The sequence below is a fragment of the Tetrao urogallus genome (genome assembly GCF_951394365.1).
Source record: "Tetrao urogallus genome assembly, chromosome: Z".
Classification (NCBI taxonomy): domain Eukaryota; kingdom Metazoa; phylum Chordata; class Aves; order Galliformes; family Phasianidae; genus Tetrao; species Tetrao urogallus.
Genome location: NC_136816.1, coordinates 58,634,730 through 58,654,134, shown reverse-complemented (window position 1 = coordinate 58,654,134; position 19,405 = coordinate 58,634,730). Strand labels below are relative to the sequence as shown.

General features: G+C 38.9%; 1 protein-coding gene across 1 annotated transcript in view; it reads right to left on the bottom strand.

Moving 5' to 3' along the window:
- The window catches only part of LOC306957327 (chondroitin sulfate proteoglycan 4-like), a gene marked incomplete at its 3' end in the record, with an annotated part of 35,897 nt that extends 18,960 nt beyond the window's left edge, over nt 1–16,937 (bottom strand). Inside the window, exons 1-5 of the mRNA XM_079548731.1 lie at nt 16,699–16,937; nt 6,996–7,159; nt 2,765–6,349; nt 1,439–1,909; nt 481–657 (exon numbers count right to left, since the gene is read on the bottom strand). Coding sequence (XP_079404857.1) covers nt 481–657; nt 1,439–1,909; nt 2,765–6,349; nt 6,996–7,159; nt 16,699–16,774 — 4,473 coding nt within the window. The 5' untranslated portion in view covers nt 16,775–16,937. The remainder of the gene's footprint in view (nt 1–480; nt 658–1,438; nt 1,910–2,764; nt 6,350–6,995; nt 7,160–16,698) is intronic.
- Nucleotides 16,938–19,405: the final 2,468 nt, after the last annotated feature.

Below are 19,405 nucleotides of genomic sequence, written 5' to 3'. Positions count from 1 at the left end.
AGCAATATCTTGGTGACCTACCAGCCTAGATTTTCACAAACTGTGTTATATTATTCTGTTAGGAACTTTAAAATGCCCGAGAAAGCTTTAGAAGGGGAACATTCTGCTTTTGTATCAGAAATGACCGAAAATGTAGTGATGCACAAGTGAGAATGCTGCTCTTTTCTGTCCTGTCCCAGTGTGGGATCAAGATAAGAATAAGAAGTAGCTTACACATTAGCAGGTCTGACCTCAGTATATTTAATAGCAAGAACCAAGGCTGTACGAAGGCAACAGTAAGACATTTGCACTCTTATCATCACTACTCTTGGTATTTTTCTGAGCCATGTTTACTAACAGCCCTGAAGACATCCTAGTGAAGAACACTATGATACAGCAGTGTTACGAGTATGAGCTGTCTACCCCAATCAATCTGTTAATGAAAATATAATAAATGATATCAGGTTAGAAATCAACATTTTAAAATTACGACAAACATACCTGGAGAATTCTGTTAACTTTTATAACAGGAGCTTCATCATTTACTGCGGTAACTGTTACAAACATTGTTTGGGGCAAGCTTTGTTTCTGTAATTCAGTGTTATTTACTATAAAAGTAAAATTGTCCATTAGTTCCTCACTGCCATCGTGAACATAGTAGATTAATTCTTGTTCCACCTGAAAAATATAACAACCTAAAAAACTAAATATGCTGAAAGAAAATGAATGTGACATTAAAAAACATGTAAACCTAGTGAAATCCTCTGGATTACCTTAACTTTTTATGACTCCAAAAGAATTAATTTATGGTCATATCTAATCTGTATCTCTACCTTTGTTCTACCCACAACAGCAAATTTTACAGCTCTATACCTCTAGCCAGCCACGTTGCCAGTCTTGGCATTCTCCCTTCAGCCTAAAGAGAAAATAGTGGGATTCACTCCCACTGTACTTACAATATTTCCTGGGAGCTACAAATGGAAAAAAAATGAGTATTAGTAGATGGTGACTTAACATACAATTTTCCTTTTTAGAACAAACAAACTGAAAATTAGCTTTTCACACATAAATTTACTCTCTATGAGCAAACACATAATCTAAAAAAAAAAAAAAAAAAAAAAAGTTTCCACATCTTTCCTTGTTCAATTTACACATTATTTCAGCTGGTCACCTCTTCTCAAGATATCCCTAAGAGTGCAAGGGGCTCGTCAGTCACTTGTGACTATAATACACTGCTTTGTTTGACCAGTGGCACTCAAGAAGTGATGTGGTTGACCATAAAAAGCAGCCACCCTTTTCTGAACACCAAATGACCAGCAGCAATATCTCTGTTACAAAGCCCAAAGCTCAAACTCCTGCATCTCAACTTCTCTCACTAAATCCTCTCACTCCAGACAAAAATTAGCATTTAACAACACGGATAAAGAATTAATCATGATAATGAATCTAAATGCATTACCTGTTTTTTGGTAAATCTGTTTAACTTTATTCCAGGAGCATTAGAATCTTCAAAATATCCATGCTTTGGCTGGTCAACTAAAATAATCTCACAGCTGAGTCCTGCAAAGTGTCTACTAGAAATTTTTAGATCGTCTTCCACGAGGGCTATTGAGCTACCTTCAACTACTGTGAAGTTCTTTACTTCCAAGGGAATCATTTTGGGAATAATGTCAACTGAGATTTCTATTCCATTCACGGTTTGGACACCATTGGTCACATCCAGAGAAAAATAGTCACTTAATTGGTCAGAAACTGTCTGCACATACTGAACTTTGCCCTCATCAACATCTTGCTGTGTGAAGGTCAGAACTGGCTTTTGTTCAGCACCAAGATAACTCTCTTCTGATGAAAACGTCCGAATGTATCCATGTAATGGAAGCTGCCTTACTGTGAACACAATCTCATATGGAGAACTGTTTTCATGGGCAACCTTAAATTGAAAAACACACCGCAGAATTATTAAACAGAAATATGAGAAATTATTTAATTCTCTTGTTCTGAATTTGTCAGTTTTAACCAGAGGATCATCAACCTAGTTAATTGGCATTCCTTGTCTGGGGTACAGGTATATCTGTAGATTTTTAGTACACAATAGTTCTTGAAATAGGCATGCATTAGATTGCATGGGATTGTATTGTAACTGTGAATATTCTCTGTAAATTTTGAAAGAACACACTCTGGAATTAACTAATTGAGCAAGAGCTGTAGAGTCCTGCTTGAAACAAGGACTTACAGTCAACACAGCAGCGTGCTGCAGCAGCCCCCTCGTGGTGGTTATCGTAAGGCTACAAGTAGACAATAGGGAGCGTAAATTAGTGTTAACAAATGAGATAACACTCACGTTTGTGACTTGATGCTTTTAAAATATTTGATCAGTATTACCTGAACTAGCTCCCAATTGAATGAAAAGAAATCTTTTCTTCCCTGGGATATTCCACTAGCTTAAATCAGGATGATGCATGAAAATAAATACAAAAAAGTCTCACAACTAAAACAAATACACAAGTGAAGATATTAACCTTTTCAAGCACCAATACCTAACAGTGCCAAAGACTACAGTCAGTCCTTCTGTTTCTTTAACATAACTGGTTTTCTTTCCTAGCAGTGGTAGCTTGCTAGTGTCAGACTCTCTCCAGAATGTGAAAACCAAAAAGAGCTAAAGAAGAGAAAAAAATTTGGTGAAAGAAACTGCAGGTTCTGCAATATCTGAAAAAGCAGAGAAGAAAACTTGCTACTAGAGTGGAGAAACGGCCAATACAGTTTACTAGCAATTCAGTTAACTCACTTGCAGTTTTCCTTTACTGATCTTAACTGTTTTTCCTTCTTCAACTAAGAGACTGTTACTGTTCACAATCCTTGGTGGCCACTGATGACCTTCCAAATACATGCGAACATGCACAGCAGAATCAAGATGGATGCTTTTAGCATAGACTGTAAAGTTAAACGTGTCAATAAGGTTGTTGCTGTCATCATGCCTGTAGGTCACGTACCCCCTTATCAGATCAAGCTGTGTGAAGGAGTCCATCACTAAACTATTTACATATATTTTTCCATATTTTGGGAAAGTGGTTATCTCAAATGTAATCTCATGATCATTTCTGATGTCTTGGTTTGTACTAGCACTTAGGTTAGCTGTTGTAACAATTTCCTCTTTTCCTTTTTGAACCAACAGGCCTGTGTTATTTGCCAAGCTAAGATAAGGATCAGTGGCATTAACTTCTAGAAGGAAAGATGTATAATGTTTGCCATCTGTCACAAAGAGCACGAAACGCCCAAAATCTGCACCATGGTGTATAAACAAGACTTGCTTTTGCTCCAGGTCTGCTTGCTTGAATTGATAGAGTCTGTGCAGTGAATCATTTGTTAGCACCAAATCCCCATTCGAAATGCCACGTCTTGTGTATAGCAGCTGCCCATCTTCAAAATCAGAATCAGGATCGTGATAACAAAGATCTGACAAAGTCAGTAATCGCTGTCCATTTCTCACAATGTTGAATACTTTATCAACAACACGTACTGGTTTTTCATCATTCTTCAGCTGGACAGAAATGTTGAATCTAATTTCTACTGAGGAAGGTCCTACTTCAGGATCAAAGATTGCACTCTCCCTTGATTCTTCATTGGAAACTCTCACAAGAAATTCATCAAACACTGTTTCAGAATCATCATGAACGTACATAAGACGCTTATCAGTTATATCTTTATTAGTGAAAGTGGTGAGATTGCCATTACTCTCAAATGAATCTGAAGAATTAATGAGTTTTAATTTCCCATGTTTAGGAAACTTTAAAACTGTATATTGCAAAGTTTTATTATCCAGTGTTTGCACAAACAATTTTGAGTTTGTTATTAATTCTCCTTCACCTTCAGTAACAGTTAAGCCATTGTTAATTAAAATTATGTTTCTAAAATCTGATTTGATGTAGATTTCAAAGTCAAAGATATTTGATTCCAGATACTTCGTAGAGATGAGGAATTTAAATGAATCATGATTGTCTTCACAATAGTTGCTCATTAACTGATATGCCACTTTTTGATCAGCAATATCTTTCTGGCTAAAGACTGAATATTCTTTCAAAGACTGGTCATTAAGCAGTATATCTCCACTCTTTGGTAAGGACAGCAATTTAAAGTGAAGCTCATCTTCAGGTACTTCTTGATCCATAAGCACAGCAAAAAGATTATCTGAATTCAAGTATTTCTTTTTTGATTTTTCAATTTCTAGAGGAGCATATTTCAATAAACTGTACCTTAACCATTTCACTTGGACTGGAAACACATACTCTTCACTGATTCTGTTTCCTATGCTAACTTTGAATTTAAATTGGTCAGTAATATTTTCCCGCTGAACGTCCTTAAAAGTGCTACAGTATCGCACACGGCTGCGCTGAATGGAGCGCTGAGAGAAAGAGCTGACTTGCTTCCATTCCCCCCTTGAACGCTGCCTTTGAACTTCCCCATACTGGGGTGCAACTGTGATCTCATATTGAATCTCCAGCTCTTGTAGGTCGGCATTTGTTTCAACTGTCAGATGCTTGGATGTGATTAGAGCTGTAGCACCCTGGACAAGTTTTATTCCTGAGCTGCTAACAACTCTGTATTCCAAAGGAATTGCCATGACGCGTAACACAACAGTATTGCTCACTTTCTCACCATCATTTGCTCTCAGAACAATTCTTGAGTTCCTGACACCTGTGTGGACAAAGAAAACATAGCCTTTTCGTAAGTCCTCATTAGAAAAAGTAGTAATAGCCTTTCCAGGATGCTTTGAATTTTCTAAATATCCTGCATTTACATTAAGATTTCCAAGAACTGAAAGACTGAGGTCCAGAGGATCTGTATCATTATCTAATACTTTTATCAAGTCACTAGTCAAACGTTTCTTTGAGTTTTCTATCAAAAGCAGTAAGTTTCCCTCAGCAAGTGTGATCTCAGGAGCATCATTTACTGGAGTGATGATAATGCTAAACATATACTCATCATTTCTTTGCAAATATGGAGGCACAGTCTTTCTGTTGTTTGCAGAAATTGAGAAATTAAAATAATCATAAGTATCTTCAGAGCCACCATGGATGTACAGAATCTTCCCTTGCCACACATCCTGCAAAGTAAACATATTTACCTCCAGCACTGGTTCAACATCTAGTTTCAAGTTACCACGTGATGGCGGTTCCTTTATTTCGAAAAGAATTTGTGACAAATTAATTCCTAATTTCTGAAAGTCTAAATTAACTTGAATATGTTTAGATTCAAGTGAGGCTTTTCCACCTTCTTGAACAAGCAGGTTACTCAGAACTAAAAAGTGGTTTTCATCTTCCTTTCCCAGAGAGACAAAGTCTTCAGGGGAAAGGGCAAGTGTTGGGGCTGCTTTTACAGTAGGATATTTTACATCCATCTCCAAAGACAGATTTGTATTAAAAGCATTTTCCGTTTCACATCCAGCTGAAATATCCTTTGTTACTTGAACATTCTTCAGCGATTTCTTTTCTGAATTGACTTTCAGGTCTCTCAAGCAACCTTTGAAGGACCTTCCTCTGCCATGCTTCCCAGATGCACCAGACATACCAGACATAGAGGTTAGCCCTAACTTAATCACTTCCGATCGTTTACTGTCATCTACACCACCTACAAAGAGAGACCCATTCAGAAGCAGCAGCTCGTTTTGAGGAGGGAATGATTTTTTAACAGTTTCTTTATCCAATGTCAGTTGTAAATATTCTGCAGTAAATTTCAGCTTAATATAATGCCAATGACTGTCATTGACTGACCTAAGAGAGGAAAGGTGGGTTCTACTTTTATGCTTTTCAATATAGGCTTTAATCAGTCCATCTTCCACTTCCATTGCAATGAAATCTCCTTCTTGTCCGGGATGATAAAGCAACAAGCCACGTGCAGCTGATGTTTGCAATGCAAATTCCAAGATTCCCTCACCACCAACATTCCATAATGGGAAAGAAACATAGGATCTGGAACTAAAAAAACTGATGGGTTCATCTTCACCTGCAAAGAATTCATCGCTGCATCCCATTGAAACTTCATGGACTTTTTTAAAGCTGGAAGATCTCAGGGGCATCAGAATGTCTAGCTGATTAAATAACACATCATCAATACATCCTCGAAAGCTGGGCAGTCCCCCAGCAAGGTAAGGAACATCAAGTTCTGTAGCACCACCGAGGTAGAATCCATGATCAATATTTAATTCATAGAGAAATCCAGGCATTTTTGCAGTAGTCCTATCATTTTTATCAATTAACAATGTGACATTATCACGTTCATGATGCAGTTCAATCAAGTGCCAAGCTAAATCATTCAAATGAGATTTTTGCCAAGATCGCAATATTCGTTCTCCCATGCCAAAGTTAATTCTCAACTGCAAGAAAAAATTAAAAATACATCAAAATCCAAAGTAATCTTTTTTACAATCATATATTCATAGAGACTTGCTAGATTCATTTTCATTAATTTTCATATTAAGCATACCATTCATAAAATATAATTTAAAAAAAAGAAGTCTCATTAAATATTTGTGTAGGTTCACTTGACATCACAAATCTGACTTGTCTAATTGAAGAAATGGGAATGGACTGCTCTCTAATTTTGCTACAACCAACAACTGAGAATCCAGGTGACAGCGTTGTTTGAAGAACACGCCTTGCAGAAAAGTTATTATTTGGACCCCAACATTTTTTAAGATGTTAATATCATTAAATCCGAAATTTTACCTCATTGAACCTCATGCCTTGAACAGAGTGATTTTGATTTTACGACTTTCTAGAGATCTAGGAGGCTTCTAAATAAGTAGCTTCTTAATAACTATCATTGTAAGAAACATATAATTTAATTGAAAATTTCAAAAAAATGTTATGTGTCATTTCCATTTTTTAAACATAAACTTTGAGAACTGTTACTTAAAGAATAATAGCTTAATATAATAATATAATAATATAATATAATAATATAATAGCTAATAGCTTAAAGAAAAACTCAACAGCAGAGGCTATAGTTACAAATCATACCTGCAGATTTCCTGACTGCAACTCTATCAAACAATAACCTTTCTTCCCAGCTGCAAGAAAGAGCAATCCATGTGGCTTGCTTGTTAGAAACCGTAACTGTAAGGTTGTCTGACAGGACGCTTCTGCCATCTTCAATGCCACAAAACTATCACCATAAAATGACACTAAAAGAAAGAAAACAAGCATGAAACTTAGTTACACACATAAATTCTCTTTTTCTCATTTGTATCTAAACATATATTAAAAAAACATATATAAATGAGAGTTAATACTTGTCTTGGTTTAAGATGACAGTTTCCTTACAGTATCTGGTATGTAGTGTTTTGGCTTTAAGAGAGAAACAGTGTTGACAGATTTTAGCTTTTGCTGAGCAGCGCTGCACAGCGCCAAAAGTTTCAGATTCTCATACTGTCCTGACAGCAAGGGGTCTGTGGGTGAACAGTGAGTTTGAAGAGGACAGAACTAGGAGAGATGACCTACACTGGCAAAAGGGATATTCCACACTATATGGTGCCATGCTGAACTATAAAAGTGAGGGGAGTTAGCTAGGGTGAGAAATCTCCACTTGAGGACTGTCTGGGCGCTGGTCAGTGGGTGGTGAGCAAATAGAGAAAATACACTGTGCCTCACTTGTTCTGTATATTCTTTATTATTATTATCATCTCTTCTAATTCAGTCTTAATAAACTGTCTCTATCTCAACCCATGGGTTCTACTTCTTTTTTTTCTGATTCTCTTCTGCATCCCAGTTGGAGGGAGGGAAGAGAGCAGACACTGCTGCCAACTGGCTAAATCACAACATGAACAGAAATATATCTTAGATATCAAATTCATCCTGTCATTGGATAAGAGCTCAATGGCCATATCAGTTTGGACAAGAAATGAACATAGCCCATTGGCTATCTCCAATTGTAGTCAAACAATATCATAAGAATGCACAAGTATATTTAACAACTTCCTTCAAATACACTCCTACTCTGCAATTCTTTTTGATTTCAGTCTTCTCTGGAGCTTACCACAGTTGGGCTGTTTTTGAATTGTCAAAGTATTTCTCTCTGAAGTACTTATCTAGTTTCTCTTTGGGTACATGTAAGCATATTCATCTATAATAAGTTCTCCTACATCTCTGCCAGAGACCTCCTCTGTCATCTTGGGTAAGAAGACTTGCAGGTCTCTGGCACCCTGCAGAAACATATTCATTCACATTTTCTTGTCTCTTACTTTTCCAGGCTCAAGAGTCCTACCTATTCTGTTGGTTCCTTTATGCAACCATCAACCAACCCTGATGCCCTGTAGCCCAATAGCTCAGTTTTGTACACATCTCCTTCAGTTCTTCACTCTCTGAAGGAGAAAACAACTGTAACAACAGCAAACTTCTTCATTCAACTGCTCTCTGCCTTTACCACCTTCTCTATTACTATACTGAGCAGCACAAATTGCAAGACAAACTCTGTAGAACTCTTCTGCTAACAATCTCTCTTTCCTCACAAAAATAAAAAGGGATTTCAGCTTGAGAATCTTCCTAGTTAACAGTAAACATCATACTGTTTAGCTTCTCTGCCACAGTCATGCACTTTCCGAGTGCTTTTTATTAACCACCTCTTATTTATTAACCACTTAACTTAATTAAGTGGATACGTAGATCCTATACAGGATTTTTGGTCTTGATATATACACAAAAATATCTCTATAGATATACTATATCTAGTAATAACTTTGATAGCTGCCCCTTGACCTGATTTTTTTCAGGCCTGCCTATTTACACATTAGATCTGTGAGGGCCTATGATGTCTTCAGCAGCACTAGGACACAATCACTTTAAAATGCCAGTAGTTATATATTTAGTTTGCATCTTTCAGCTTCATGTAAGACAGCTTTCTTGTTTTAACACAGATCTTTTTAAATTTAAGCATAACTGCAGAGAACATCTTAGCTGAAATCGTTTCTGTTTCCACATTAACTCCCATCCCGCTGAATTTGATAACACTTTAGTGACTCTTAGAAAAAACATGCAACTTCAACTCAGATTCCAGACTCAGTTCTGCAAGTTTCAGACTATCAAATCAGAGGCCTCGTTAACCAGTTGTTGGATGAAAGAATTGCTAACATTAGTATTCTAAAATTTTGCTACAGAAGAAGATTTTAGTGGCTTTCTTAAGAACAAGATTTCTGCAAACCCCAGAGCCAAAAACAAAGTAATAGTATGTTATATTCAGTACCCATAGAAACAGAGGGATTTTTACATTATTGAGGTACACACACTTCTTGCAAAGGAAGAGTCACTACTGTGTGTAAAAAAAATGGTTTTAAATTAAAAAAAAAAAAAAAAAAAAAAAAAAAGCTTTCATCAAATAGCTCTAGTAAACCTAGCAGGTATTCCACAAAATCCATACAGCAATAAAACAAAGGCCGGTTTTTTATATAGAAATGTTGCTATTTTGAGGTTAATAAAGAAAATAGATTAAAAAATAGTACTAGGATACAGAACCACATACAGTATAAATGAGAACCTTTCACTGATGAGACAGAAAATAGCTTAAGTGTTCATAAGTGTTACATTACAGAGAACACATATTGTAGTAATGGCTAGGTATGTTACTCTTGCTACAGACGAAATGTAGGTCACCGATGGTATCCTGCTGTGCTTTGGAGTCAGTGACACAGGTAAGGGAGAGAAGTCCTCAGATGTCTATCTCAGCAAATGAAGCATTCAGATACTGTCTTCCTGAATGTCATAGGACGTATACCCTAGCTTTCTGAAACAATTTGTGTTAATCAAAAATTGATTAATTTCCTTCAGCTACTGCAGTAACATTAGAACGGAAATATAATAGAATGAGTACAAGAAGGATCCACCCTGAGATGCTGCCACTCACCCTACTGAGGTTCACTTTGTTGCTACTTATATTTTAGCACTCCTATGGATGGGGAAAGAAAAAGATTCACTACAATTTTATCAGTGAGGTTCATCAGAAATTAACAAGTAAAATCCAAAGCTTTTGTGGACTTTATCATCATGAAAGTTTCATTATGATTACTCTAATACAGCCCACAGATTTCATCTAGGAATTTCTGTATCAAAACTAATGACCATGGTTGGAACTTGAAATTAACTTCTCAAGACATCAAATTTTCATTAGACTCAAGTATGCTGGATGAAAAAAACACTGGGTGTCAGGAGAAGAAATTGAGCAGAAAGACAAACTTATCCATTACTAAGTGCAATTTAAAATAACCAGAAATGAAGTTGCAGAGAGACAATATTTTTCAGTGTGCCACTGGGAAACGGTTTGGTGTTTTAAGTGGTTTTCCTATAAAACAAAAAACAAACATAAGTTAACATAAGTTTTTGCCTCCCACAGAACACATCAGAGTCACAATCCACCACTGAAGGTAGGATAGGAAACTCAATATCAGGCAGTGATCCAGTACTAAATGAGATCTTGTGCCAAAACCACCTACTGCGCTTTGGCATGCTTTCTGCTTCAGTACTCATCAAAATAAGCAGCATGTTATTACAACACAGGAATCAAGTTCCTCTAAAGCTGACTCTTTCAGGATGATTTTAGAATGATTTCTGGCTGAAACCAAATTTTAACTGTCATGCCACCATGTTAGAAAAGGGGACATTTGCTCCCTTGATAATGGAATATGTGAGTTTAACATATCACAGAGTGTACAATTCCTTTGGATTTCCCGAGTAGACGATCAATTTTACAATGTCAATCTATGCCCCAAAGGAAAAAGATGGGTGGAAGGAGACAAGAATAAGATCTAGGTCAATTATAATTTTGTCTTTGTGCACATTTATACGTAGAGTAGAAATGAACAGAACAGGTTGGGGCTACAAAGTTCATCACGTCCAACTGCCTGACAACTCCAAGGCTAACCAGAAGTTAAAGCACATTGTTATCCAAATCTTATTTCCCAAGAGGCATTACCCAAATGCCTCATAAACAATGACAGGCATAGGCCAACCTTCTCCCCAGGAAGCCTACTGCTGTGTTTGACCACCCTTCCTACAAAACATTTCTCCCAATGTCCAGGTCTGAACCTCCTCCACTGTAGCCTTGTGCAGCATTATGCTGTTCCTGCAGTCTTGCCAGGAAATGCTGGCTTCTATCAACATAAATACATAAAGCCAGAAAACGTGGACATCCATTTAAAGATCTGATTTACCAGTTAATTTGCATTCCTTATCTCTTTTTTTTCTCCACTAGAGCCCACTTCCAACACTGATTAGAAACACCACACTCAGGCCATAAGTCCTTTCTAGTATTTTCATTATAACAAATTGCACTTACATGTAAAGTTCAAGTTTTGAAAAGTTTGAAGTAATTTTTCTAAATATTCCTGATCACGTCTGCCCACAACAGCTTTCTTAGAAGTAAACACAAGAAACCAGGTGAGAAAGAAGTAGCCTTCAGAATAACAGAGTAAAGAAATTGCTCTGTTATCTAGTGGAAGCATTAGGTTAGCATTTTAACTTTTCATCCAGCATCCTTTTCCTTTGCTGTTAAAAAAAAAACCGAATTCAACAAGTTGTCACACTTTCAACTGTTCACCTCTTAGCTTCTCTACTCAATATGCAAAAAACAAACAAACAAAAAAAAAACCAACCAGAAATGTATGAAAAAAGAAACCAGCCTCAAACTTGCTACACAGCTATCATAAGCTACACATGTAAATCCAAGAACAAAATCAAGATTAAAAATGTAATTGAAAAAAAGCATTATTTTTCCACATTTTTGCCAATATTTTTCATTTCAGACTAGAGCACGTTTTCTCAGCATTGCATAAGGAAGAACTGATACTGGAATGGCAATTCCGTTCACTGTAATTAACTGAAGTAGTTTGATGCAAACATCGTATCTGATCAACTTCTTTTAGTCACCTGTGTTGACAGGAAACAGCCAAAGCTCTGCAAATCTCAACAACCCTTCAAGAAAATGAAATTATGTATCTTTCTCTGTGAAAAACAGAAAGCCAAAACAGAGTGCATTTGTCCAAGCAGGAGACTCAAGACAAAGCACAATAGGAATATTCATTAGCTGTGCCTGGTCAGCTATTGCCTTCAGTGCTTTCAGTAGATCTATGACACCTCTCCAAGTCATGATGAAGGCTTCTTCCTGTCCAGCTGAGATTGCACCTTATAGAAAGACTAGTTCCCTGCAGCTCATTCACAGAAAGGTAAATGAGACAGAAATGGGCCAGCAGAGGTGGCTCAGATAAATATTGATCTTTCAGAATGGCAGTATTTTCCTTTGTCTCTTTTGTTTCAGTGACCTTTCCATATTAAAGGCAGACTATGAAGCACATTCCACAAGAGTTCACTTAGGAGCTGCTGAGACAATGAAGCAGTGTAACTGCATCCTTCCTGCCTTCAACCCTCCATTCGAAAAGCAAACAAACACTTCTCCATACCAACACACTTCTTCTGAACTTCCACATACTTTAGGGCGCTTCACTGAGAGACAGAGAAGATGTGGTATTTCAAGATAAAGGTTTCTACAAGGTAATTATAATTTCAGCATTCATGAAAGTAAAGCTAGTAGCCCCTTTACCCCATCAGTGGCCCCCAATTATGCAAATGTGGTAAATAATGAAAGATCCCTTTAGAATCCAAAGTGCTTCTGTTGTAACTAAGATGAAACTACTGGAACAACCCAGGGAATTAGCAAAGGAGAGCAACAATGTGGACAGCTGCAGCATGCACCCAACAGAGCACAGGAGTGCATGAGGTGTATGTCTTACAGCTCTTTTTCTTTTCCTTCCTCCTGGTATGGAATAGCAAATTTTAACAAGAGGTGATAAATTCCTAATCATCTAGAAACAGTTTGAACTGTTAGTTGTACAATGTGTAGGTTCCAACTCTTTTCTCATAAGCTACAGGAAAAACAGCATGCAACTTCAGATGTGAACATAATAGGTGGACTCTCCCCTGGGACCTGAGGATCTGAGTGATGGAAACAAGTGTTCACAGCCTTTTAATACCAAATACAAATAAATCATCATGATATTAACAACTTTTAAAAGTCTTGTTCATTTTGATTGCACAAAAAAAGTGGAGACATTAACAAGTTCTGAGGAATCCAGAGAAATTAAATGTACCTCACACAAGAAGCTTTTTACAGCTGCTCACCCTGAAAAAAAAAAGAAAAAAAAAAGAAGAAAAAAAAAAAGACAGAATGAGGGACTAAAGAATATTTCTGCAACTACTGCACATGCTCTGTGCTATAAACATGCCTAAAGCTGACCCAGAAACAAGCAACTTCTGTAGATGCTTTGAGATAACAGAGCTTTTCATCCACATCCAAGACTTTAATAAAGGTACAAGAAAAGATATCAGTCTTCTCTGAAGTGAATTCTTTAATGTCCACAAATACAGACTTTCACTTTTTTTTTTTTTTTTTTTTTTTTTTTTTAGCTTGACCATATTTTCCTTGAAGCTAGAACCAGAACTGAGCCAAACTGACTCCTTCACATGCTGCAATTATCTGTTCCAGCTGTTTCCTTTCAATCCAAGGCTGCCACGCATGCATTTAAACCACTGTGACTACAGGAGAATCCTAATATAGAAGTATATACAAACAGGTCAGAGAAAGAGATACTGGTCTCTATCGGTATTTTATAATTATTTGAAAGTGAATCATTTAAACAAAAGCCCCTGAAGTAAACATCTGAGTGGTGGGAGATAGATGCTGTGGAAATATGATGAAATGAAATGTTTGTTATATAAAAGTGTCCTAACTGAAAAGTAATTTTTTTCAGGCAGAATATTTTTATATGAGTAACATGTCTTTTTGAACTTTTGGAAAGATCATTAACAACACTCTATAGTATACCAGTGATTAAAACTACAGTTTTTTAAGACATAATACAAATAGTAAAAGACCTGATCCTGGTGAGGCCATATCTGGAGCTTTATGCACAGTTCTGGGCTCCTCAGTTCAAAGAAGACAGGGAACTTCTAGAGAGGGTCAAGTGCAAAGCTGTAAAGATGATAAATGGCCTGGAGCATCTCTCTTATGAGGAAAGACTGAGTGACCTGGGTCTGTTCAGCCTTGAGAAAAGAAGACTCAGAAGGGATCTAATCAATGTCTATGAATACCTAAGGTGCAGGAGGTAAAGAGAAAAGGCCAGCCTCTTTTCAGCAGCGCCTGGTGAAAGGACAAGGGAAAATGGCCACAAACTGAAGCATAGGAAGTGCTGCACAAATGTGCAAAAGAACTTCTTCACAGTGAGGACGACAGAGCACTGGAACAGGCTGTCCACGGTGGACTGTGGAGCCTCCTTCTCTGGAGATATTCAAAACCCAACAGGACACTTTTCTGTGTGCAACTTATTATAGTGAATCTGCTTAAGCAGGGTGTTGGACTAGATGATCTCCAGAGATCTCGTTCCAATCCCTATGATTCTGTGATTCTGTGAAATTGCCATTATAACAAGACATAGGTTTCATGAGTTCTCATGAGCAATATATTCTAGAAATACAAACAATCAGCTCAAGTTATTCAAAACTTGTTTAAGCGAGAAGTTGGAAAAAAGCAATATCTGACAGCAATTACTTTCTTAAAGTAGTCTCACATTAGCTTTTTCCTTCTGAATAGCAGTGAAGAAGAACCAGTTTGGTAGCTGATTTTTCTGATATTCCGGATTGAAACCTGACTTCACTTTAAAAAACTCTGGGTTCTGGTCCATTAGGATAGACTGAACTGGTGGACTTAAAAGAACTAACCAGAAGGTCAAGGGCTTGATGAAACGAGCAATACTTTTGTGCAGGTGTAACCTCATGCTGATAACAGCCCTGTTTTCTACAGTGAATCTCAGTGCCTCTCCTCTAGCAGGGAGATGAAAAAGTGCAATTGCCAATAATAATCTGGAAAGAAAAAATAATAATAATAAACAGCAGAAAATGTATTTTCACAATTTAAAATACATTAATGTTTTCTTCATTTTATCTTGCAGCTGGATGGAACCATATTTTAATATTGTACTTTTAATTTAGTTCTAGCTGCATCATAGATAACATTTAACTGGTGAGATTGATAAACACCACAAGCAGCAAAATGACAAGGAGTAAACACAACCAAAACTTTACTTCCATTTCTAATTCTTATTGAAGCCAGTAGCAGATGCCATCAACAGCACACAAAGGAGTACAGGAAGAATGGACACATTAAACAACTGCCAGATTTGCTAGGCATGCCATTTACAGGTAAGATAGCCCTCATTTGGAAGTGAATTCTCACTGTTGGTTCATGCTTTCTCACTGCTAGATTTACAGTGAGATTATGTGGGCAAATCAAAAGCTAAGTATCTGTAAGTCTCTAACAGATTACAATGCACACAGTGATACGCATTCTTGTGCTACATCCACATATGCTTTACACACCAGATTTCCAGATAACGATAGTCCTATAGTTAAAGCACTGGGTATCAAAAACCATAGGTAATGTTCAGTTTTGGTTCCATCATCAAATACATCAAAGAGTTGTGCAAACTACTTAACACCTAATTTCAGTTCACCATTTAAAAGAAGTTGTTAGTGCTGGTTTTTTGTTTCAGACTTCTGCAGGTTTTCCACTCCAATCTAAGACGTGTGGGACAGGGATCTGTCTCTCATGGCTATAAACAGCAACTACAATAGGAGACAAGTGCTGGGTTTTAACATGCTGATCGGGTACAGATGCCAAACTACATTGGCTGTCAGAACTCAGCATGAAGAGAGCTTAGCTGAAGCATTCCATAATGCTGCACCTAGATTAGCACAAGCAGCAGGCTGCGTTTGACGCCCTACCCTGCAATTTAGAAATGCCTCTTCCAGCTGTGGCTGTGCCTTGCAAAGCCTGGAATTCAAGACACTACTGTAGCAGCAGGCATGAAGTGGTCTGTCAACTTCCATAGCATTGTTTGCAAAACATTACTGCCAGCACAGTAAATGACAAAACTCTTAGATCATGACATTTCTGACAATGCTACATCACTACAGAAATTCCTGTGACAATGAGATCTCCTGGATACTCATGACATTTAAGAGACATTCCTATAAGCAATATTCCCCCTACCATGTGCGTGCAGACCTTTTACCCAGAAGAGCTCATGTCATGTGGGATTAGAGAGCACGCTAAAAAGGACACTTCAATGCTTACTAGCCAATTATTGAGCACAGATATTTAAATAAAAAAACTGGATGACCAGTCCTCAATGCTGTACTCACAGCTCACATGAAGATATCGACAAACATCAGAAGTAAGCATCTGGCTATCCCGGTGCCAGCTCCAGCAGAGCAGCACACGCACCAGCAACAGGGCAGCAGCCCCTGGCAGGTTTGGAAGCTAGACGTCATAAGCTCAGATGGCTGCCAAAACCAGGTGCCCGAGCTACCGACCACGGGGACTGCTCGTTGGCACGTAAACCAAGACGAGAAGGAATCACAGGACATACTTTTGCACGTGCCTTGGGGCTCTGTTCATGCCATATAATTACAGTCACGCTCACAACTGTTTTAAAAAAATAATAATTTTTTTTTCACGTTCTTGTTCCAGGCCTCCCAGAGCAGCGCTGGGGGCACACGCACAGTTCAGCCGCAGCTCCGAGCTCACACTCCGCTTCCCGACCCCGGCGGGGCAACCGCGCGAGGGCCGCCCTCCCCCATCCGCCCGCCCGGAGCCCCGCGGCGCCCGCCATGGTGGCAGCCCTACCTGCGAGAGCCGCCCGGTCGGCGGCCAGCAGCAGCGCCAGCACTGCTAACAGCGGGGCGCGGAGCCCGCCCGCCATGCCGCGGCCCAAGAGGGGGGCGAGGCCTTGGGGAGCCAGGATCCCGCCGCGGAGCTCCCCGCCCTCCCCTCAGCGATCGCCGCTTCCCCCCGTCCCGCCTCCCCGCTCGCAGCGCCGTGAGGGGGGCGGCTCCGCACCGGCACAGCCCGGCCCGGCCTTCTCGGTGGCTGTGGCCGGGGCCGGAGCTGCCGAGTCGGAGAAGTGGGCCGTACCCCGCGTGTTCCGAAATGGGCCGTGTTTCGGAGCTAGCGGCGCCCTGACATTTATTTCGGTAGTTTTCTTCCCCAGCTCGTGCCTGGGACACATCGCAAGCCTTCCCGTCCTTCGTGCCCGGCCCTCGGCTGGGCCTGGGCTGCCCCGGCTGAGCGCGCACAGAGGCACCACGCAGGTCTTCCCGCCTTCGGCAGCTGCTCACCGTTTTCACAGCCTGCTGTATCGCCGTGTCACTCCAGCTGGAAGAAGCCACAGGGCGATCTGCACTCCAGAATGCGATGTTGTCTGCAGACGTAAATGACAGAATAGTTAAGGTTGGAAAAGACCTCTAAGATCAAGTCAACCCGTCACCATCATGCCCACTAACCGTGTCCCTCAGTGTCACATCTACACGTTCCCTGAACATCTCCAGGGACGGTGACTCCTCCGCTTCCCTGGGCAGCTTGCTCCAATGTGTTACCACTCTTTCCGAAAAGAGATTTTTCCTAATATCCAACCAGAACCACCGCTGGTGCAGCTTCAGACTGTTACCTGTAGTCCTATCACAAGTTATCTGTGAAAAAAGGCCAATCCCCAGGTTGCCAAACCTCGTTTCAGGTAGTTGTAGAGAGCAATATGGTTTTCCATGAGTCCCCTTCAAGCTAAACAATACCAGTTCCCTCAGCTGCTGCTCATAAGATTGGTGCTCCAGTCCCCTCCATCAGTTTCTTCGCCCAATAGGATTCTGGAATGGACATACAACAGAGAGTAAGCAGCACATCGTAGTGCCTTTAAATTCTCTTTAGAGAGTAGAAAGAGGTTTCAGTACTCTACATATGTTCTACTTCTGACTTTTAAATGCCATTGCTGTTTATAGTTGTAAAATAAAATGTCTTTTTATCTATTACTTTCTTGATTATTTTTTTAACCAAATACAGTCTGTATCTATAGTGATAATTCTTGCACAAAAAGTACTTTGCATGAGGATGTAAAACATGTTTTCTTTTAGAATAAATATGTAGTAGATAGAGGAAATATTAGGAGCACACAGTGAGGTGGTGTATAACCTGTACAGAACCTAAACTAAACAAAGGGATTTCTGCTTTTTTGTCTTATCAGTCTCCGTACTTGAAAGCACAAGGTTTCTGGGTTTTTTTGTGTTTTTTTTTAAGAGCATGCTTAAACTACTCATGCATGAACCACTCATCATAGTTCAAGTATGCAGACATACCCTCAGTCACATACATTATCCATGCCAAGATTTGCCTTGCAGTCATAAAATTTTCTCTGATATGATCAACTTGCAGACGCTTCTTAATGTGTCTCAACAGGTCAGTTATTTTTTTAACTTATTACTTCCCTTACACATGGAACTGGAATTCTAGAGCTGTAAACTTACACTAAATAAGCAGAATAAGTAACATGGATAATATTTGATAGCAGCAGAAATAAAAAAAAATTGTGATGGAATAAAAATCTTTTCTGGGTCAGCTGTCTGGTTCTTCTCTTCCTTTGAGGCTTGTAACCATCATTTAGCCTATTTAGAAAATCATTTAGATTTTCCTTAGCAACTTTTGGCAAGCTTTGCTGTCTTCATAGTTTTGAAATAATGTGCACAGTGTGGAGAGCCATGTCTAGCGCTGAATCACAGGGAGTGATCTTCACTCAGATACTGCTGAACAGCTTTATTCAGGATCTCAAAGGCAGAGACCTGATAAACTTCATTCTCTTCAGGTCAGCACTCTAAGGAGGCTTGTGCAAACGTAGAGAAGGAGTTGTAGAAAAGTATCAGGAGCATCTAGGATGTGAACAAGAGGGGCAAAGAAATGACTCAGTGTGAAATAACTTGCCATATAAATCTGAGACTGAAAAAGCAGACCTTCAGGTGGCAGTGAAACTTTGCTGCTGAGGGAAAGCGTTGGGAAAAAATTGCCTTTGCACTGACCGTATGTTGCACAAGTACAACTCAACATATCCTCAATTAGGAATATTTTCTTTCTCTAACCATGTTAGAAGAAAGGTAGAGTTGAGAAAGATATCTGGTTGAAAGACAGGAGGCAGGCAAATGGGAGTATCTCGTATATACGGAAGTGTAGAACAAGACATTATTTTTAAACACTTTGTGATTCATGTTGTAGGATGCAGTATGTTATCTTACATTTATTTTAAGGTATGTAAATCTTAAAATCTATTCTACCTGGCAGCTACACTCATATAGCCAAAAAGATGTAATCAGTCAATATTTTATTTGTAATTATAGTGAGTAACTCAGCAGTCACTGAGTGTTTTCCTTAAGTAAAATATTTGTACTATGCACATTTTGAAATTGCTTCTCGGTCAAAGAAAGGCAGTCTACTGTGACATGTGAGAAGTGACTGTCAAAGCTGTGTTATTCAGCCTGGGGAAGAGAGGGCTCAGAGGGAATCTCATCGATGAGTA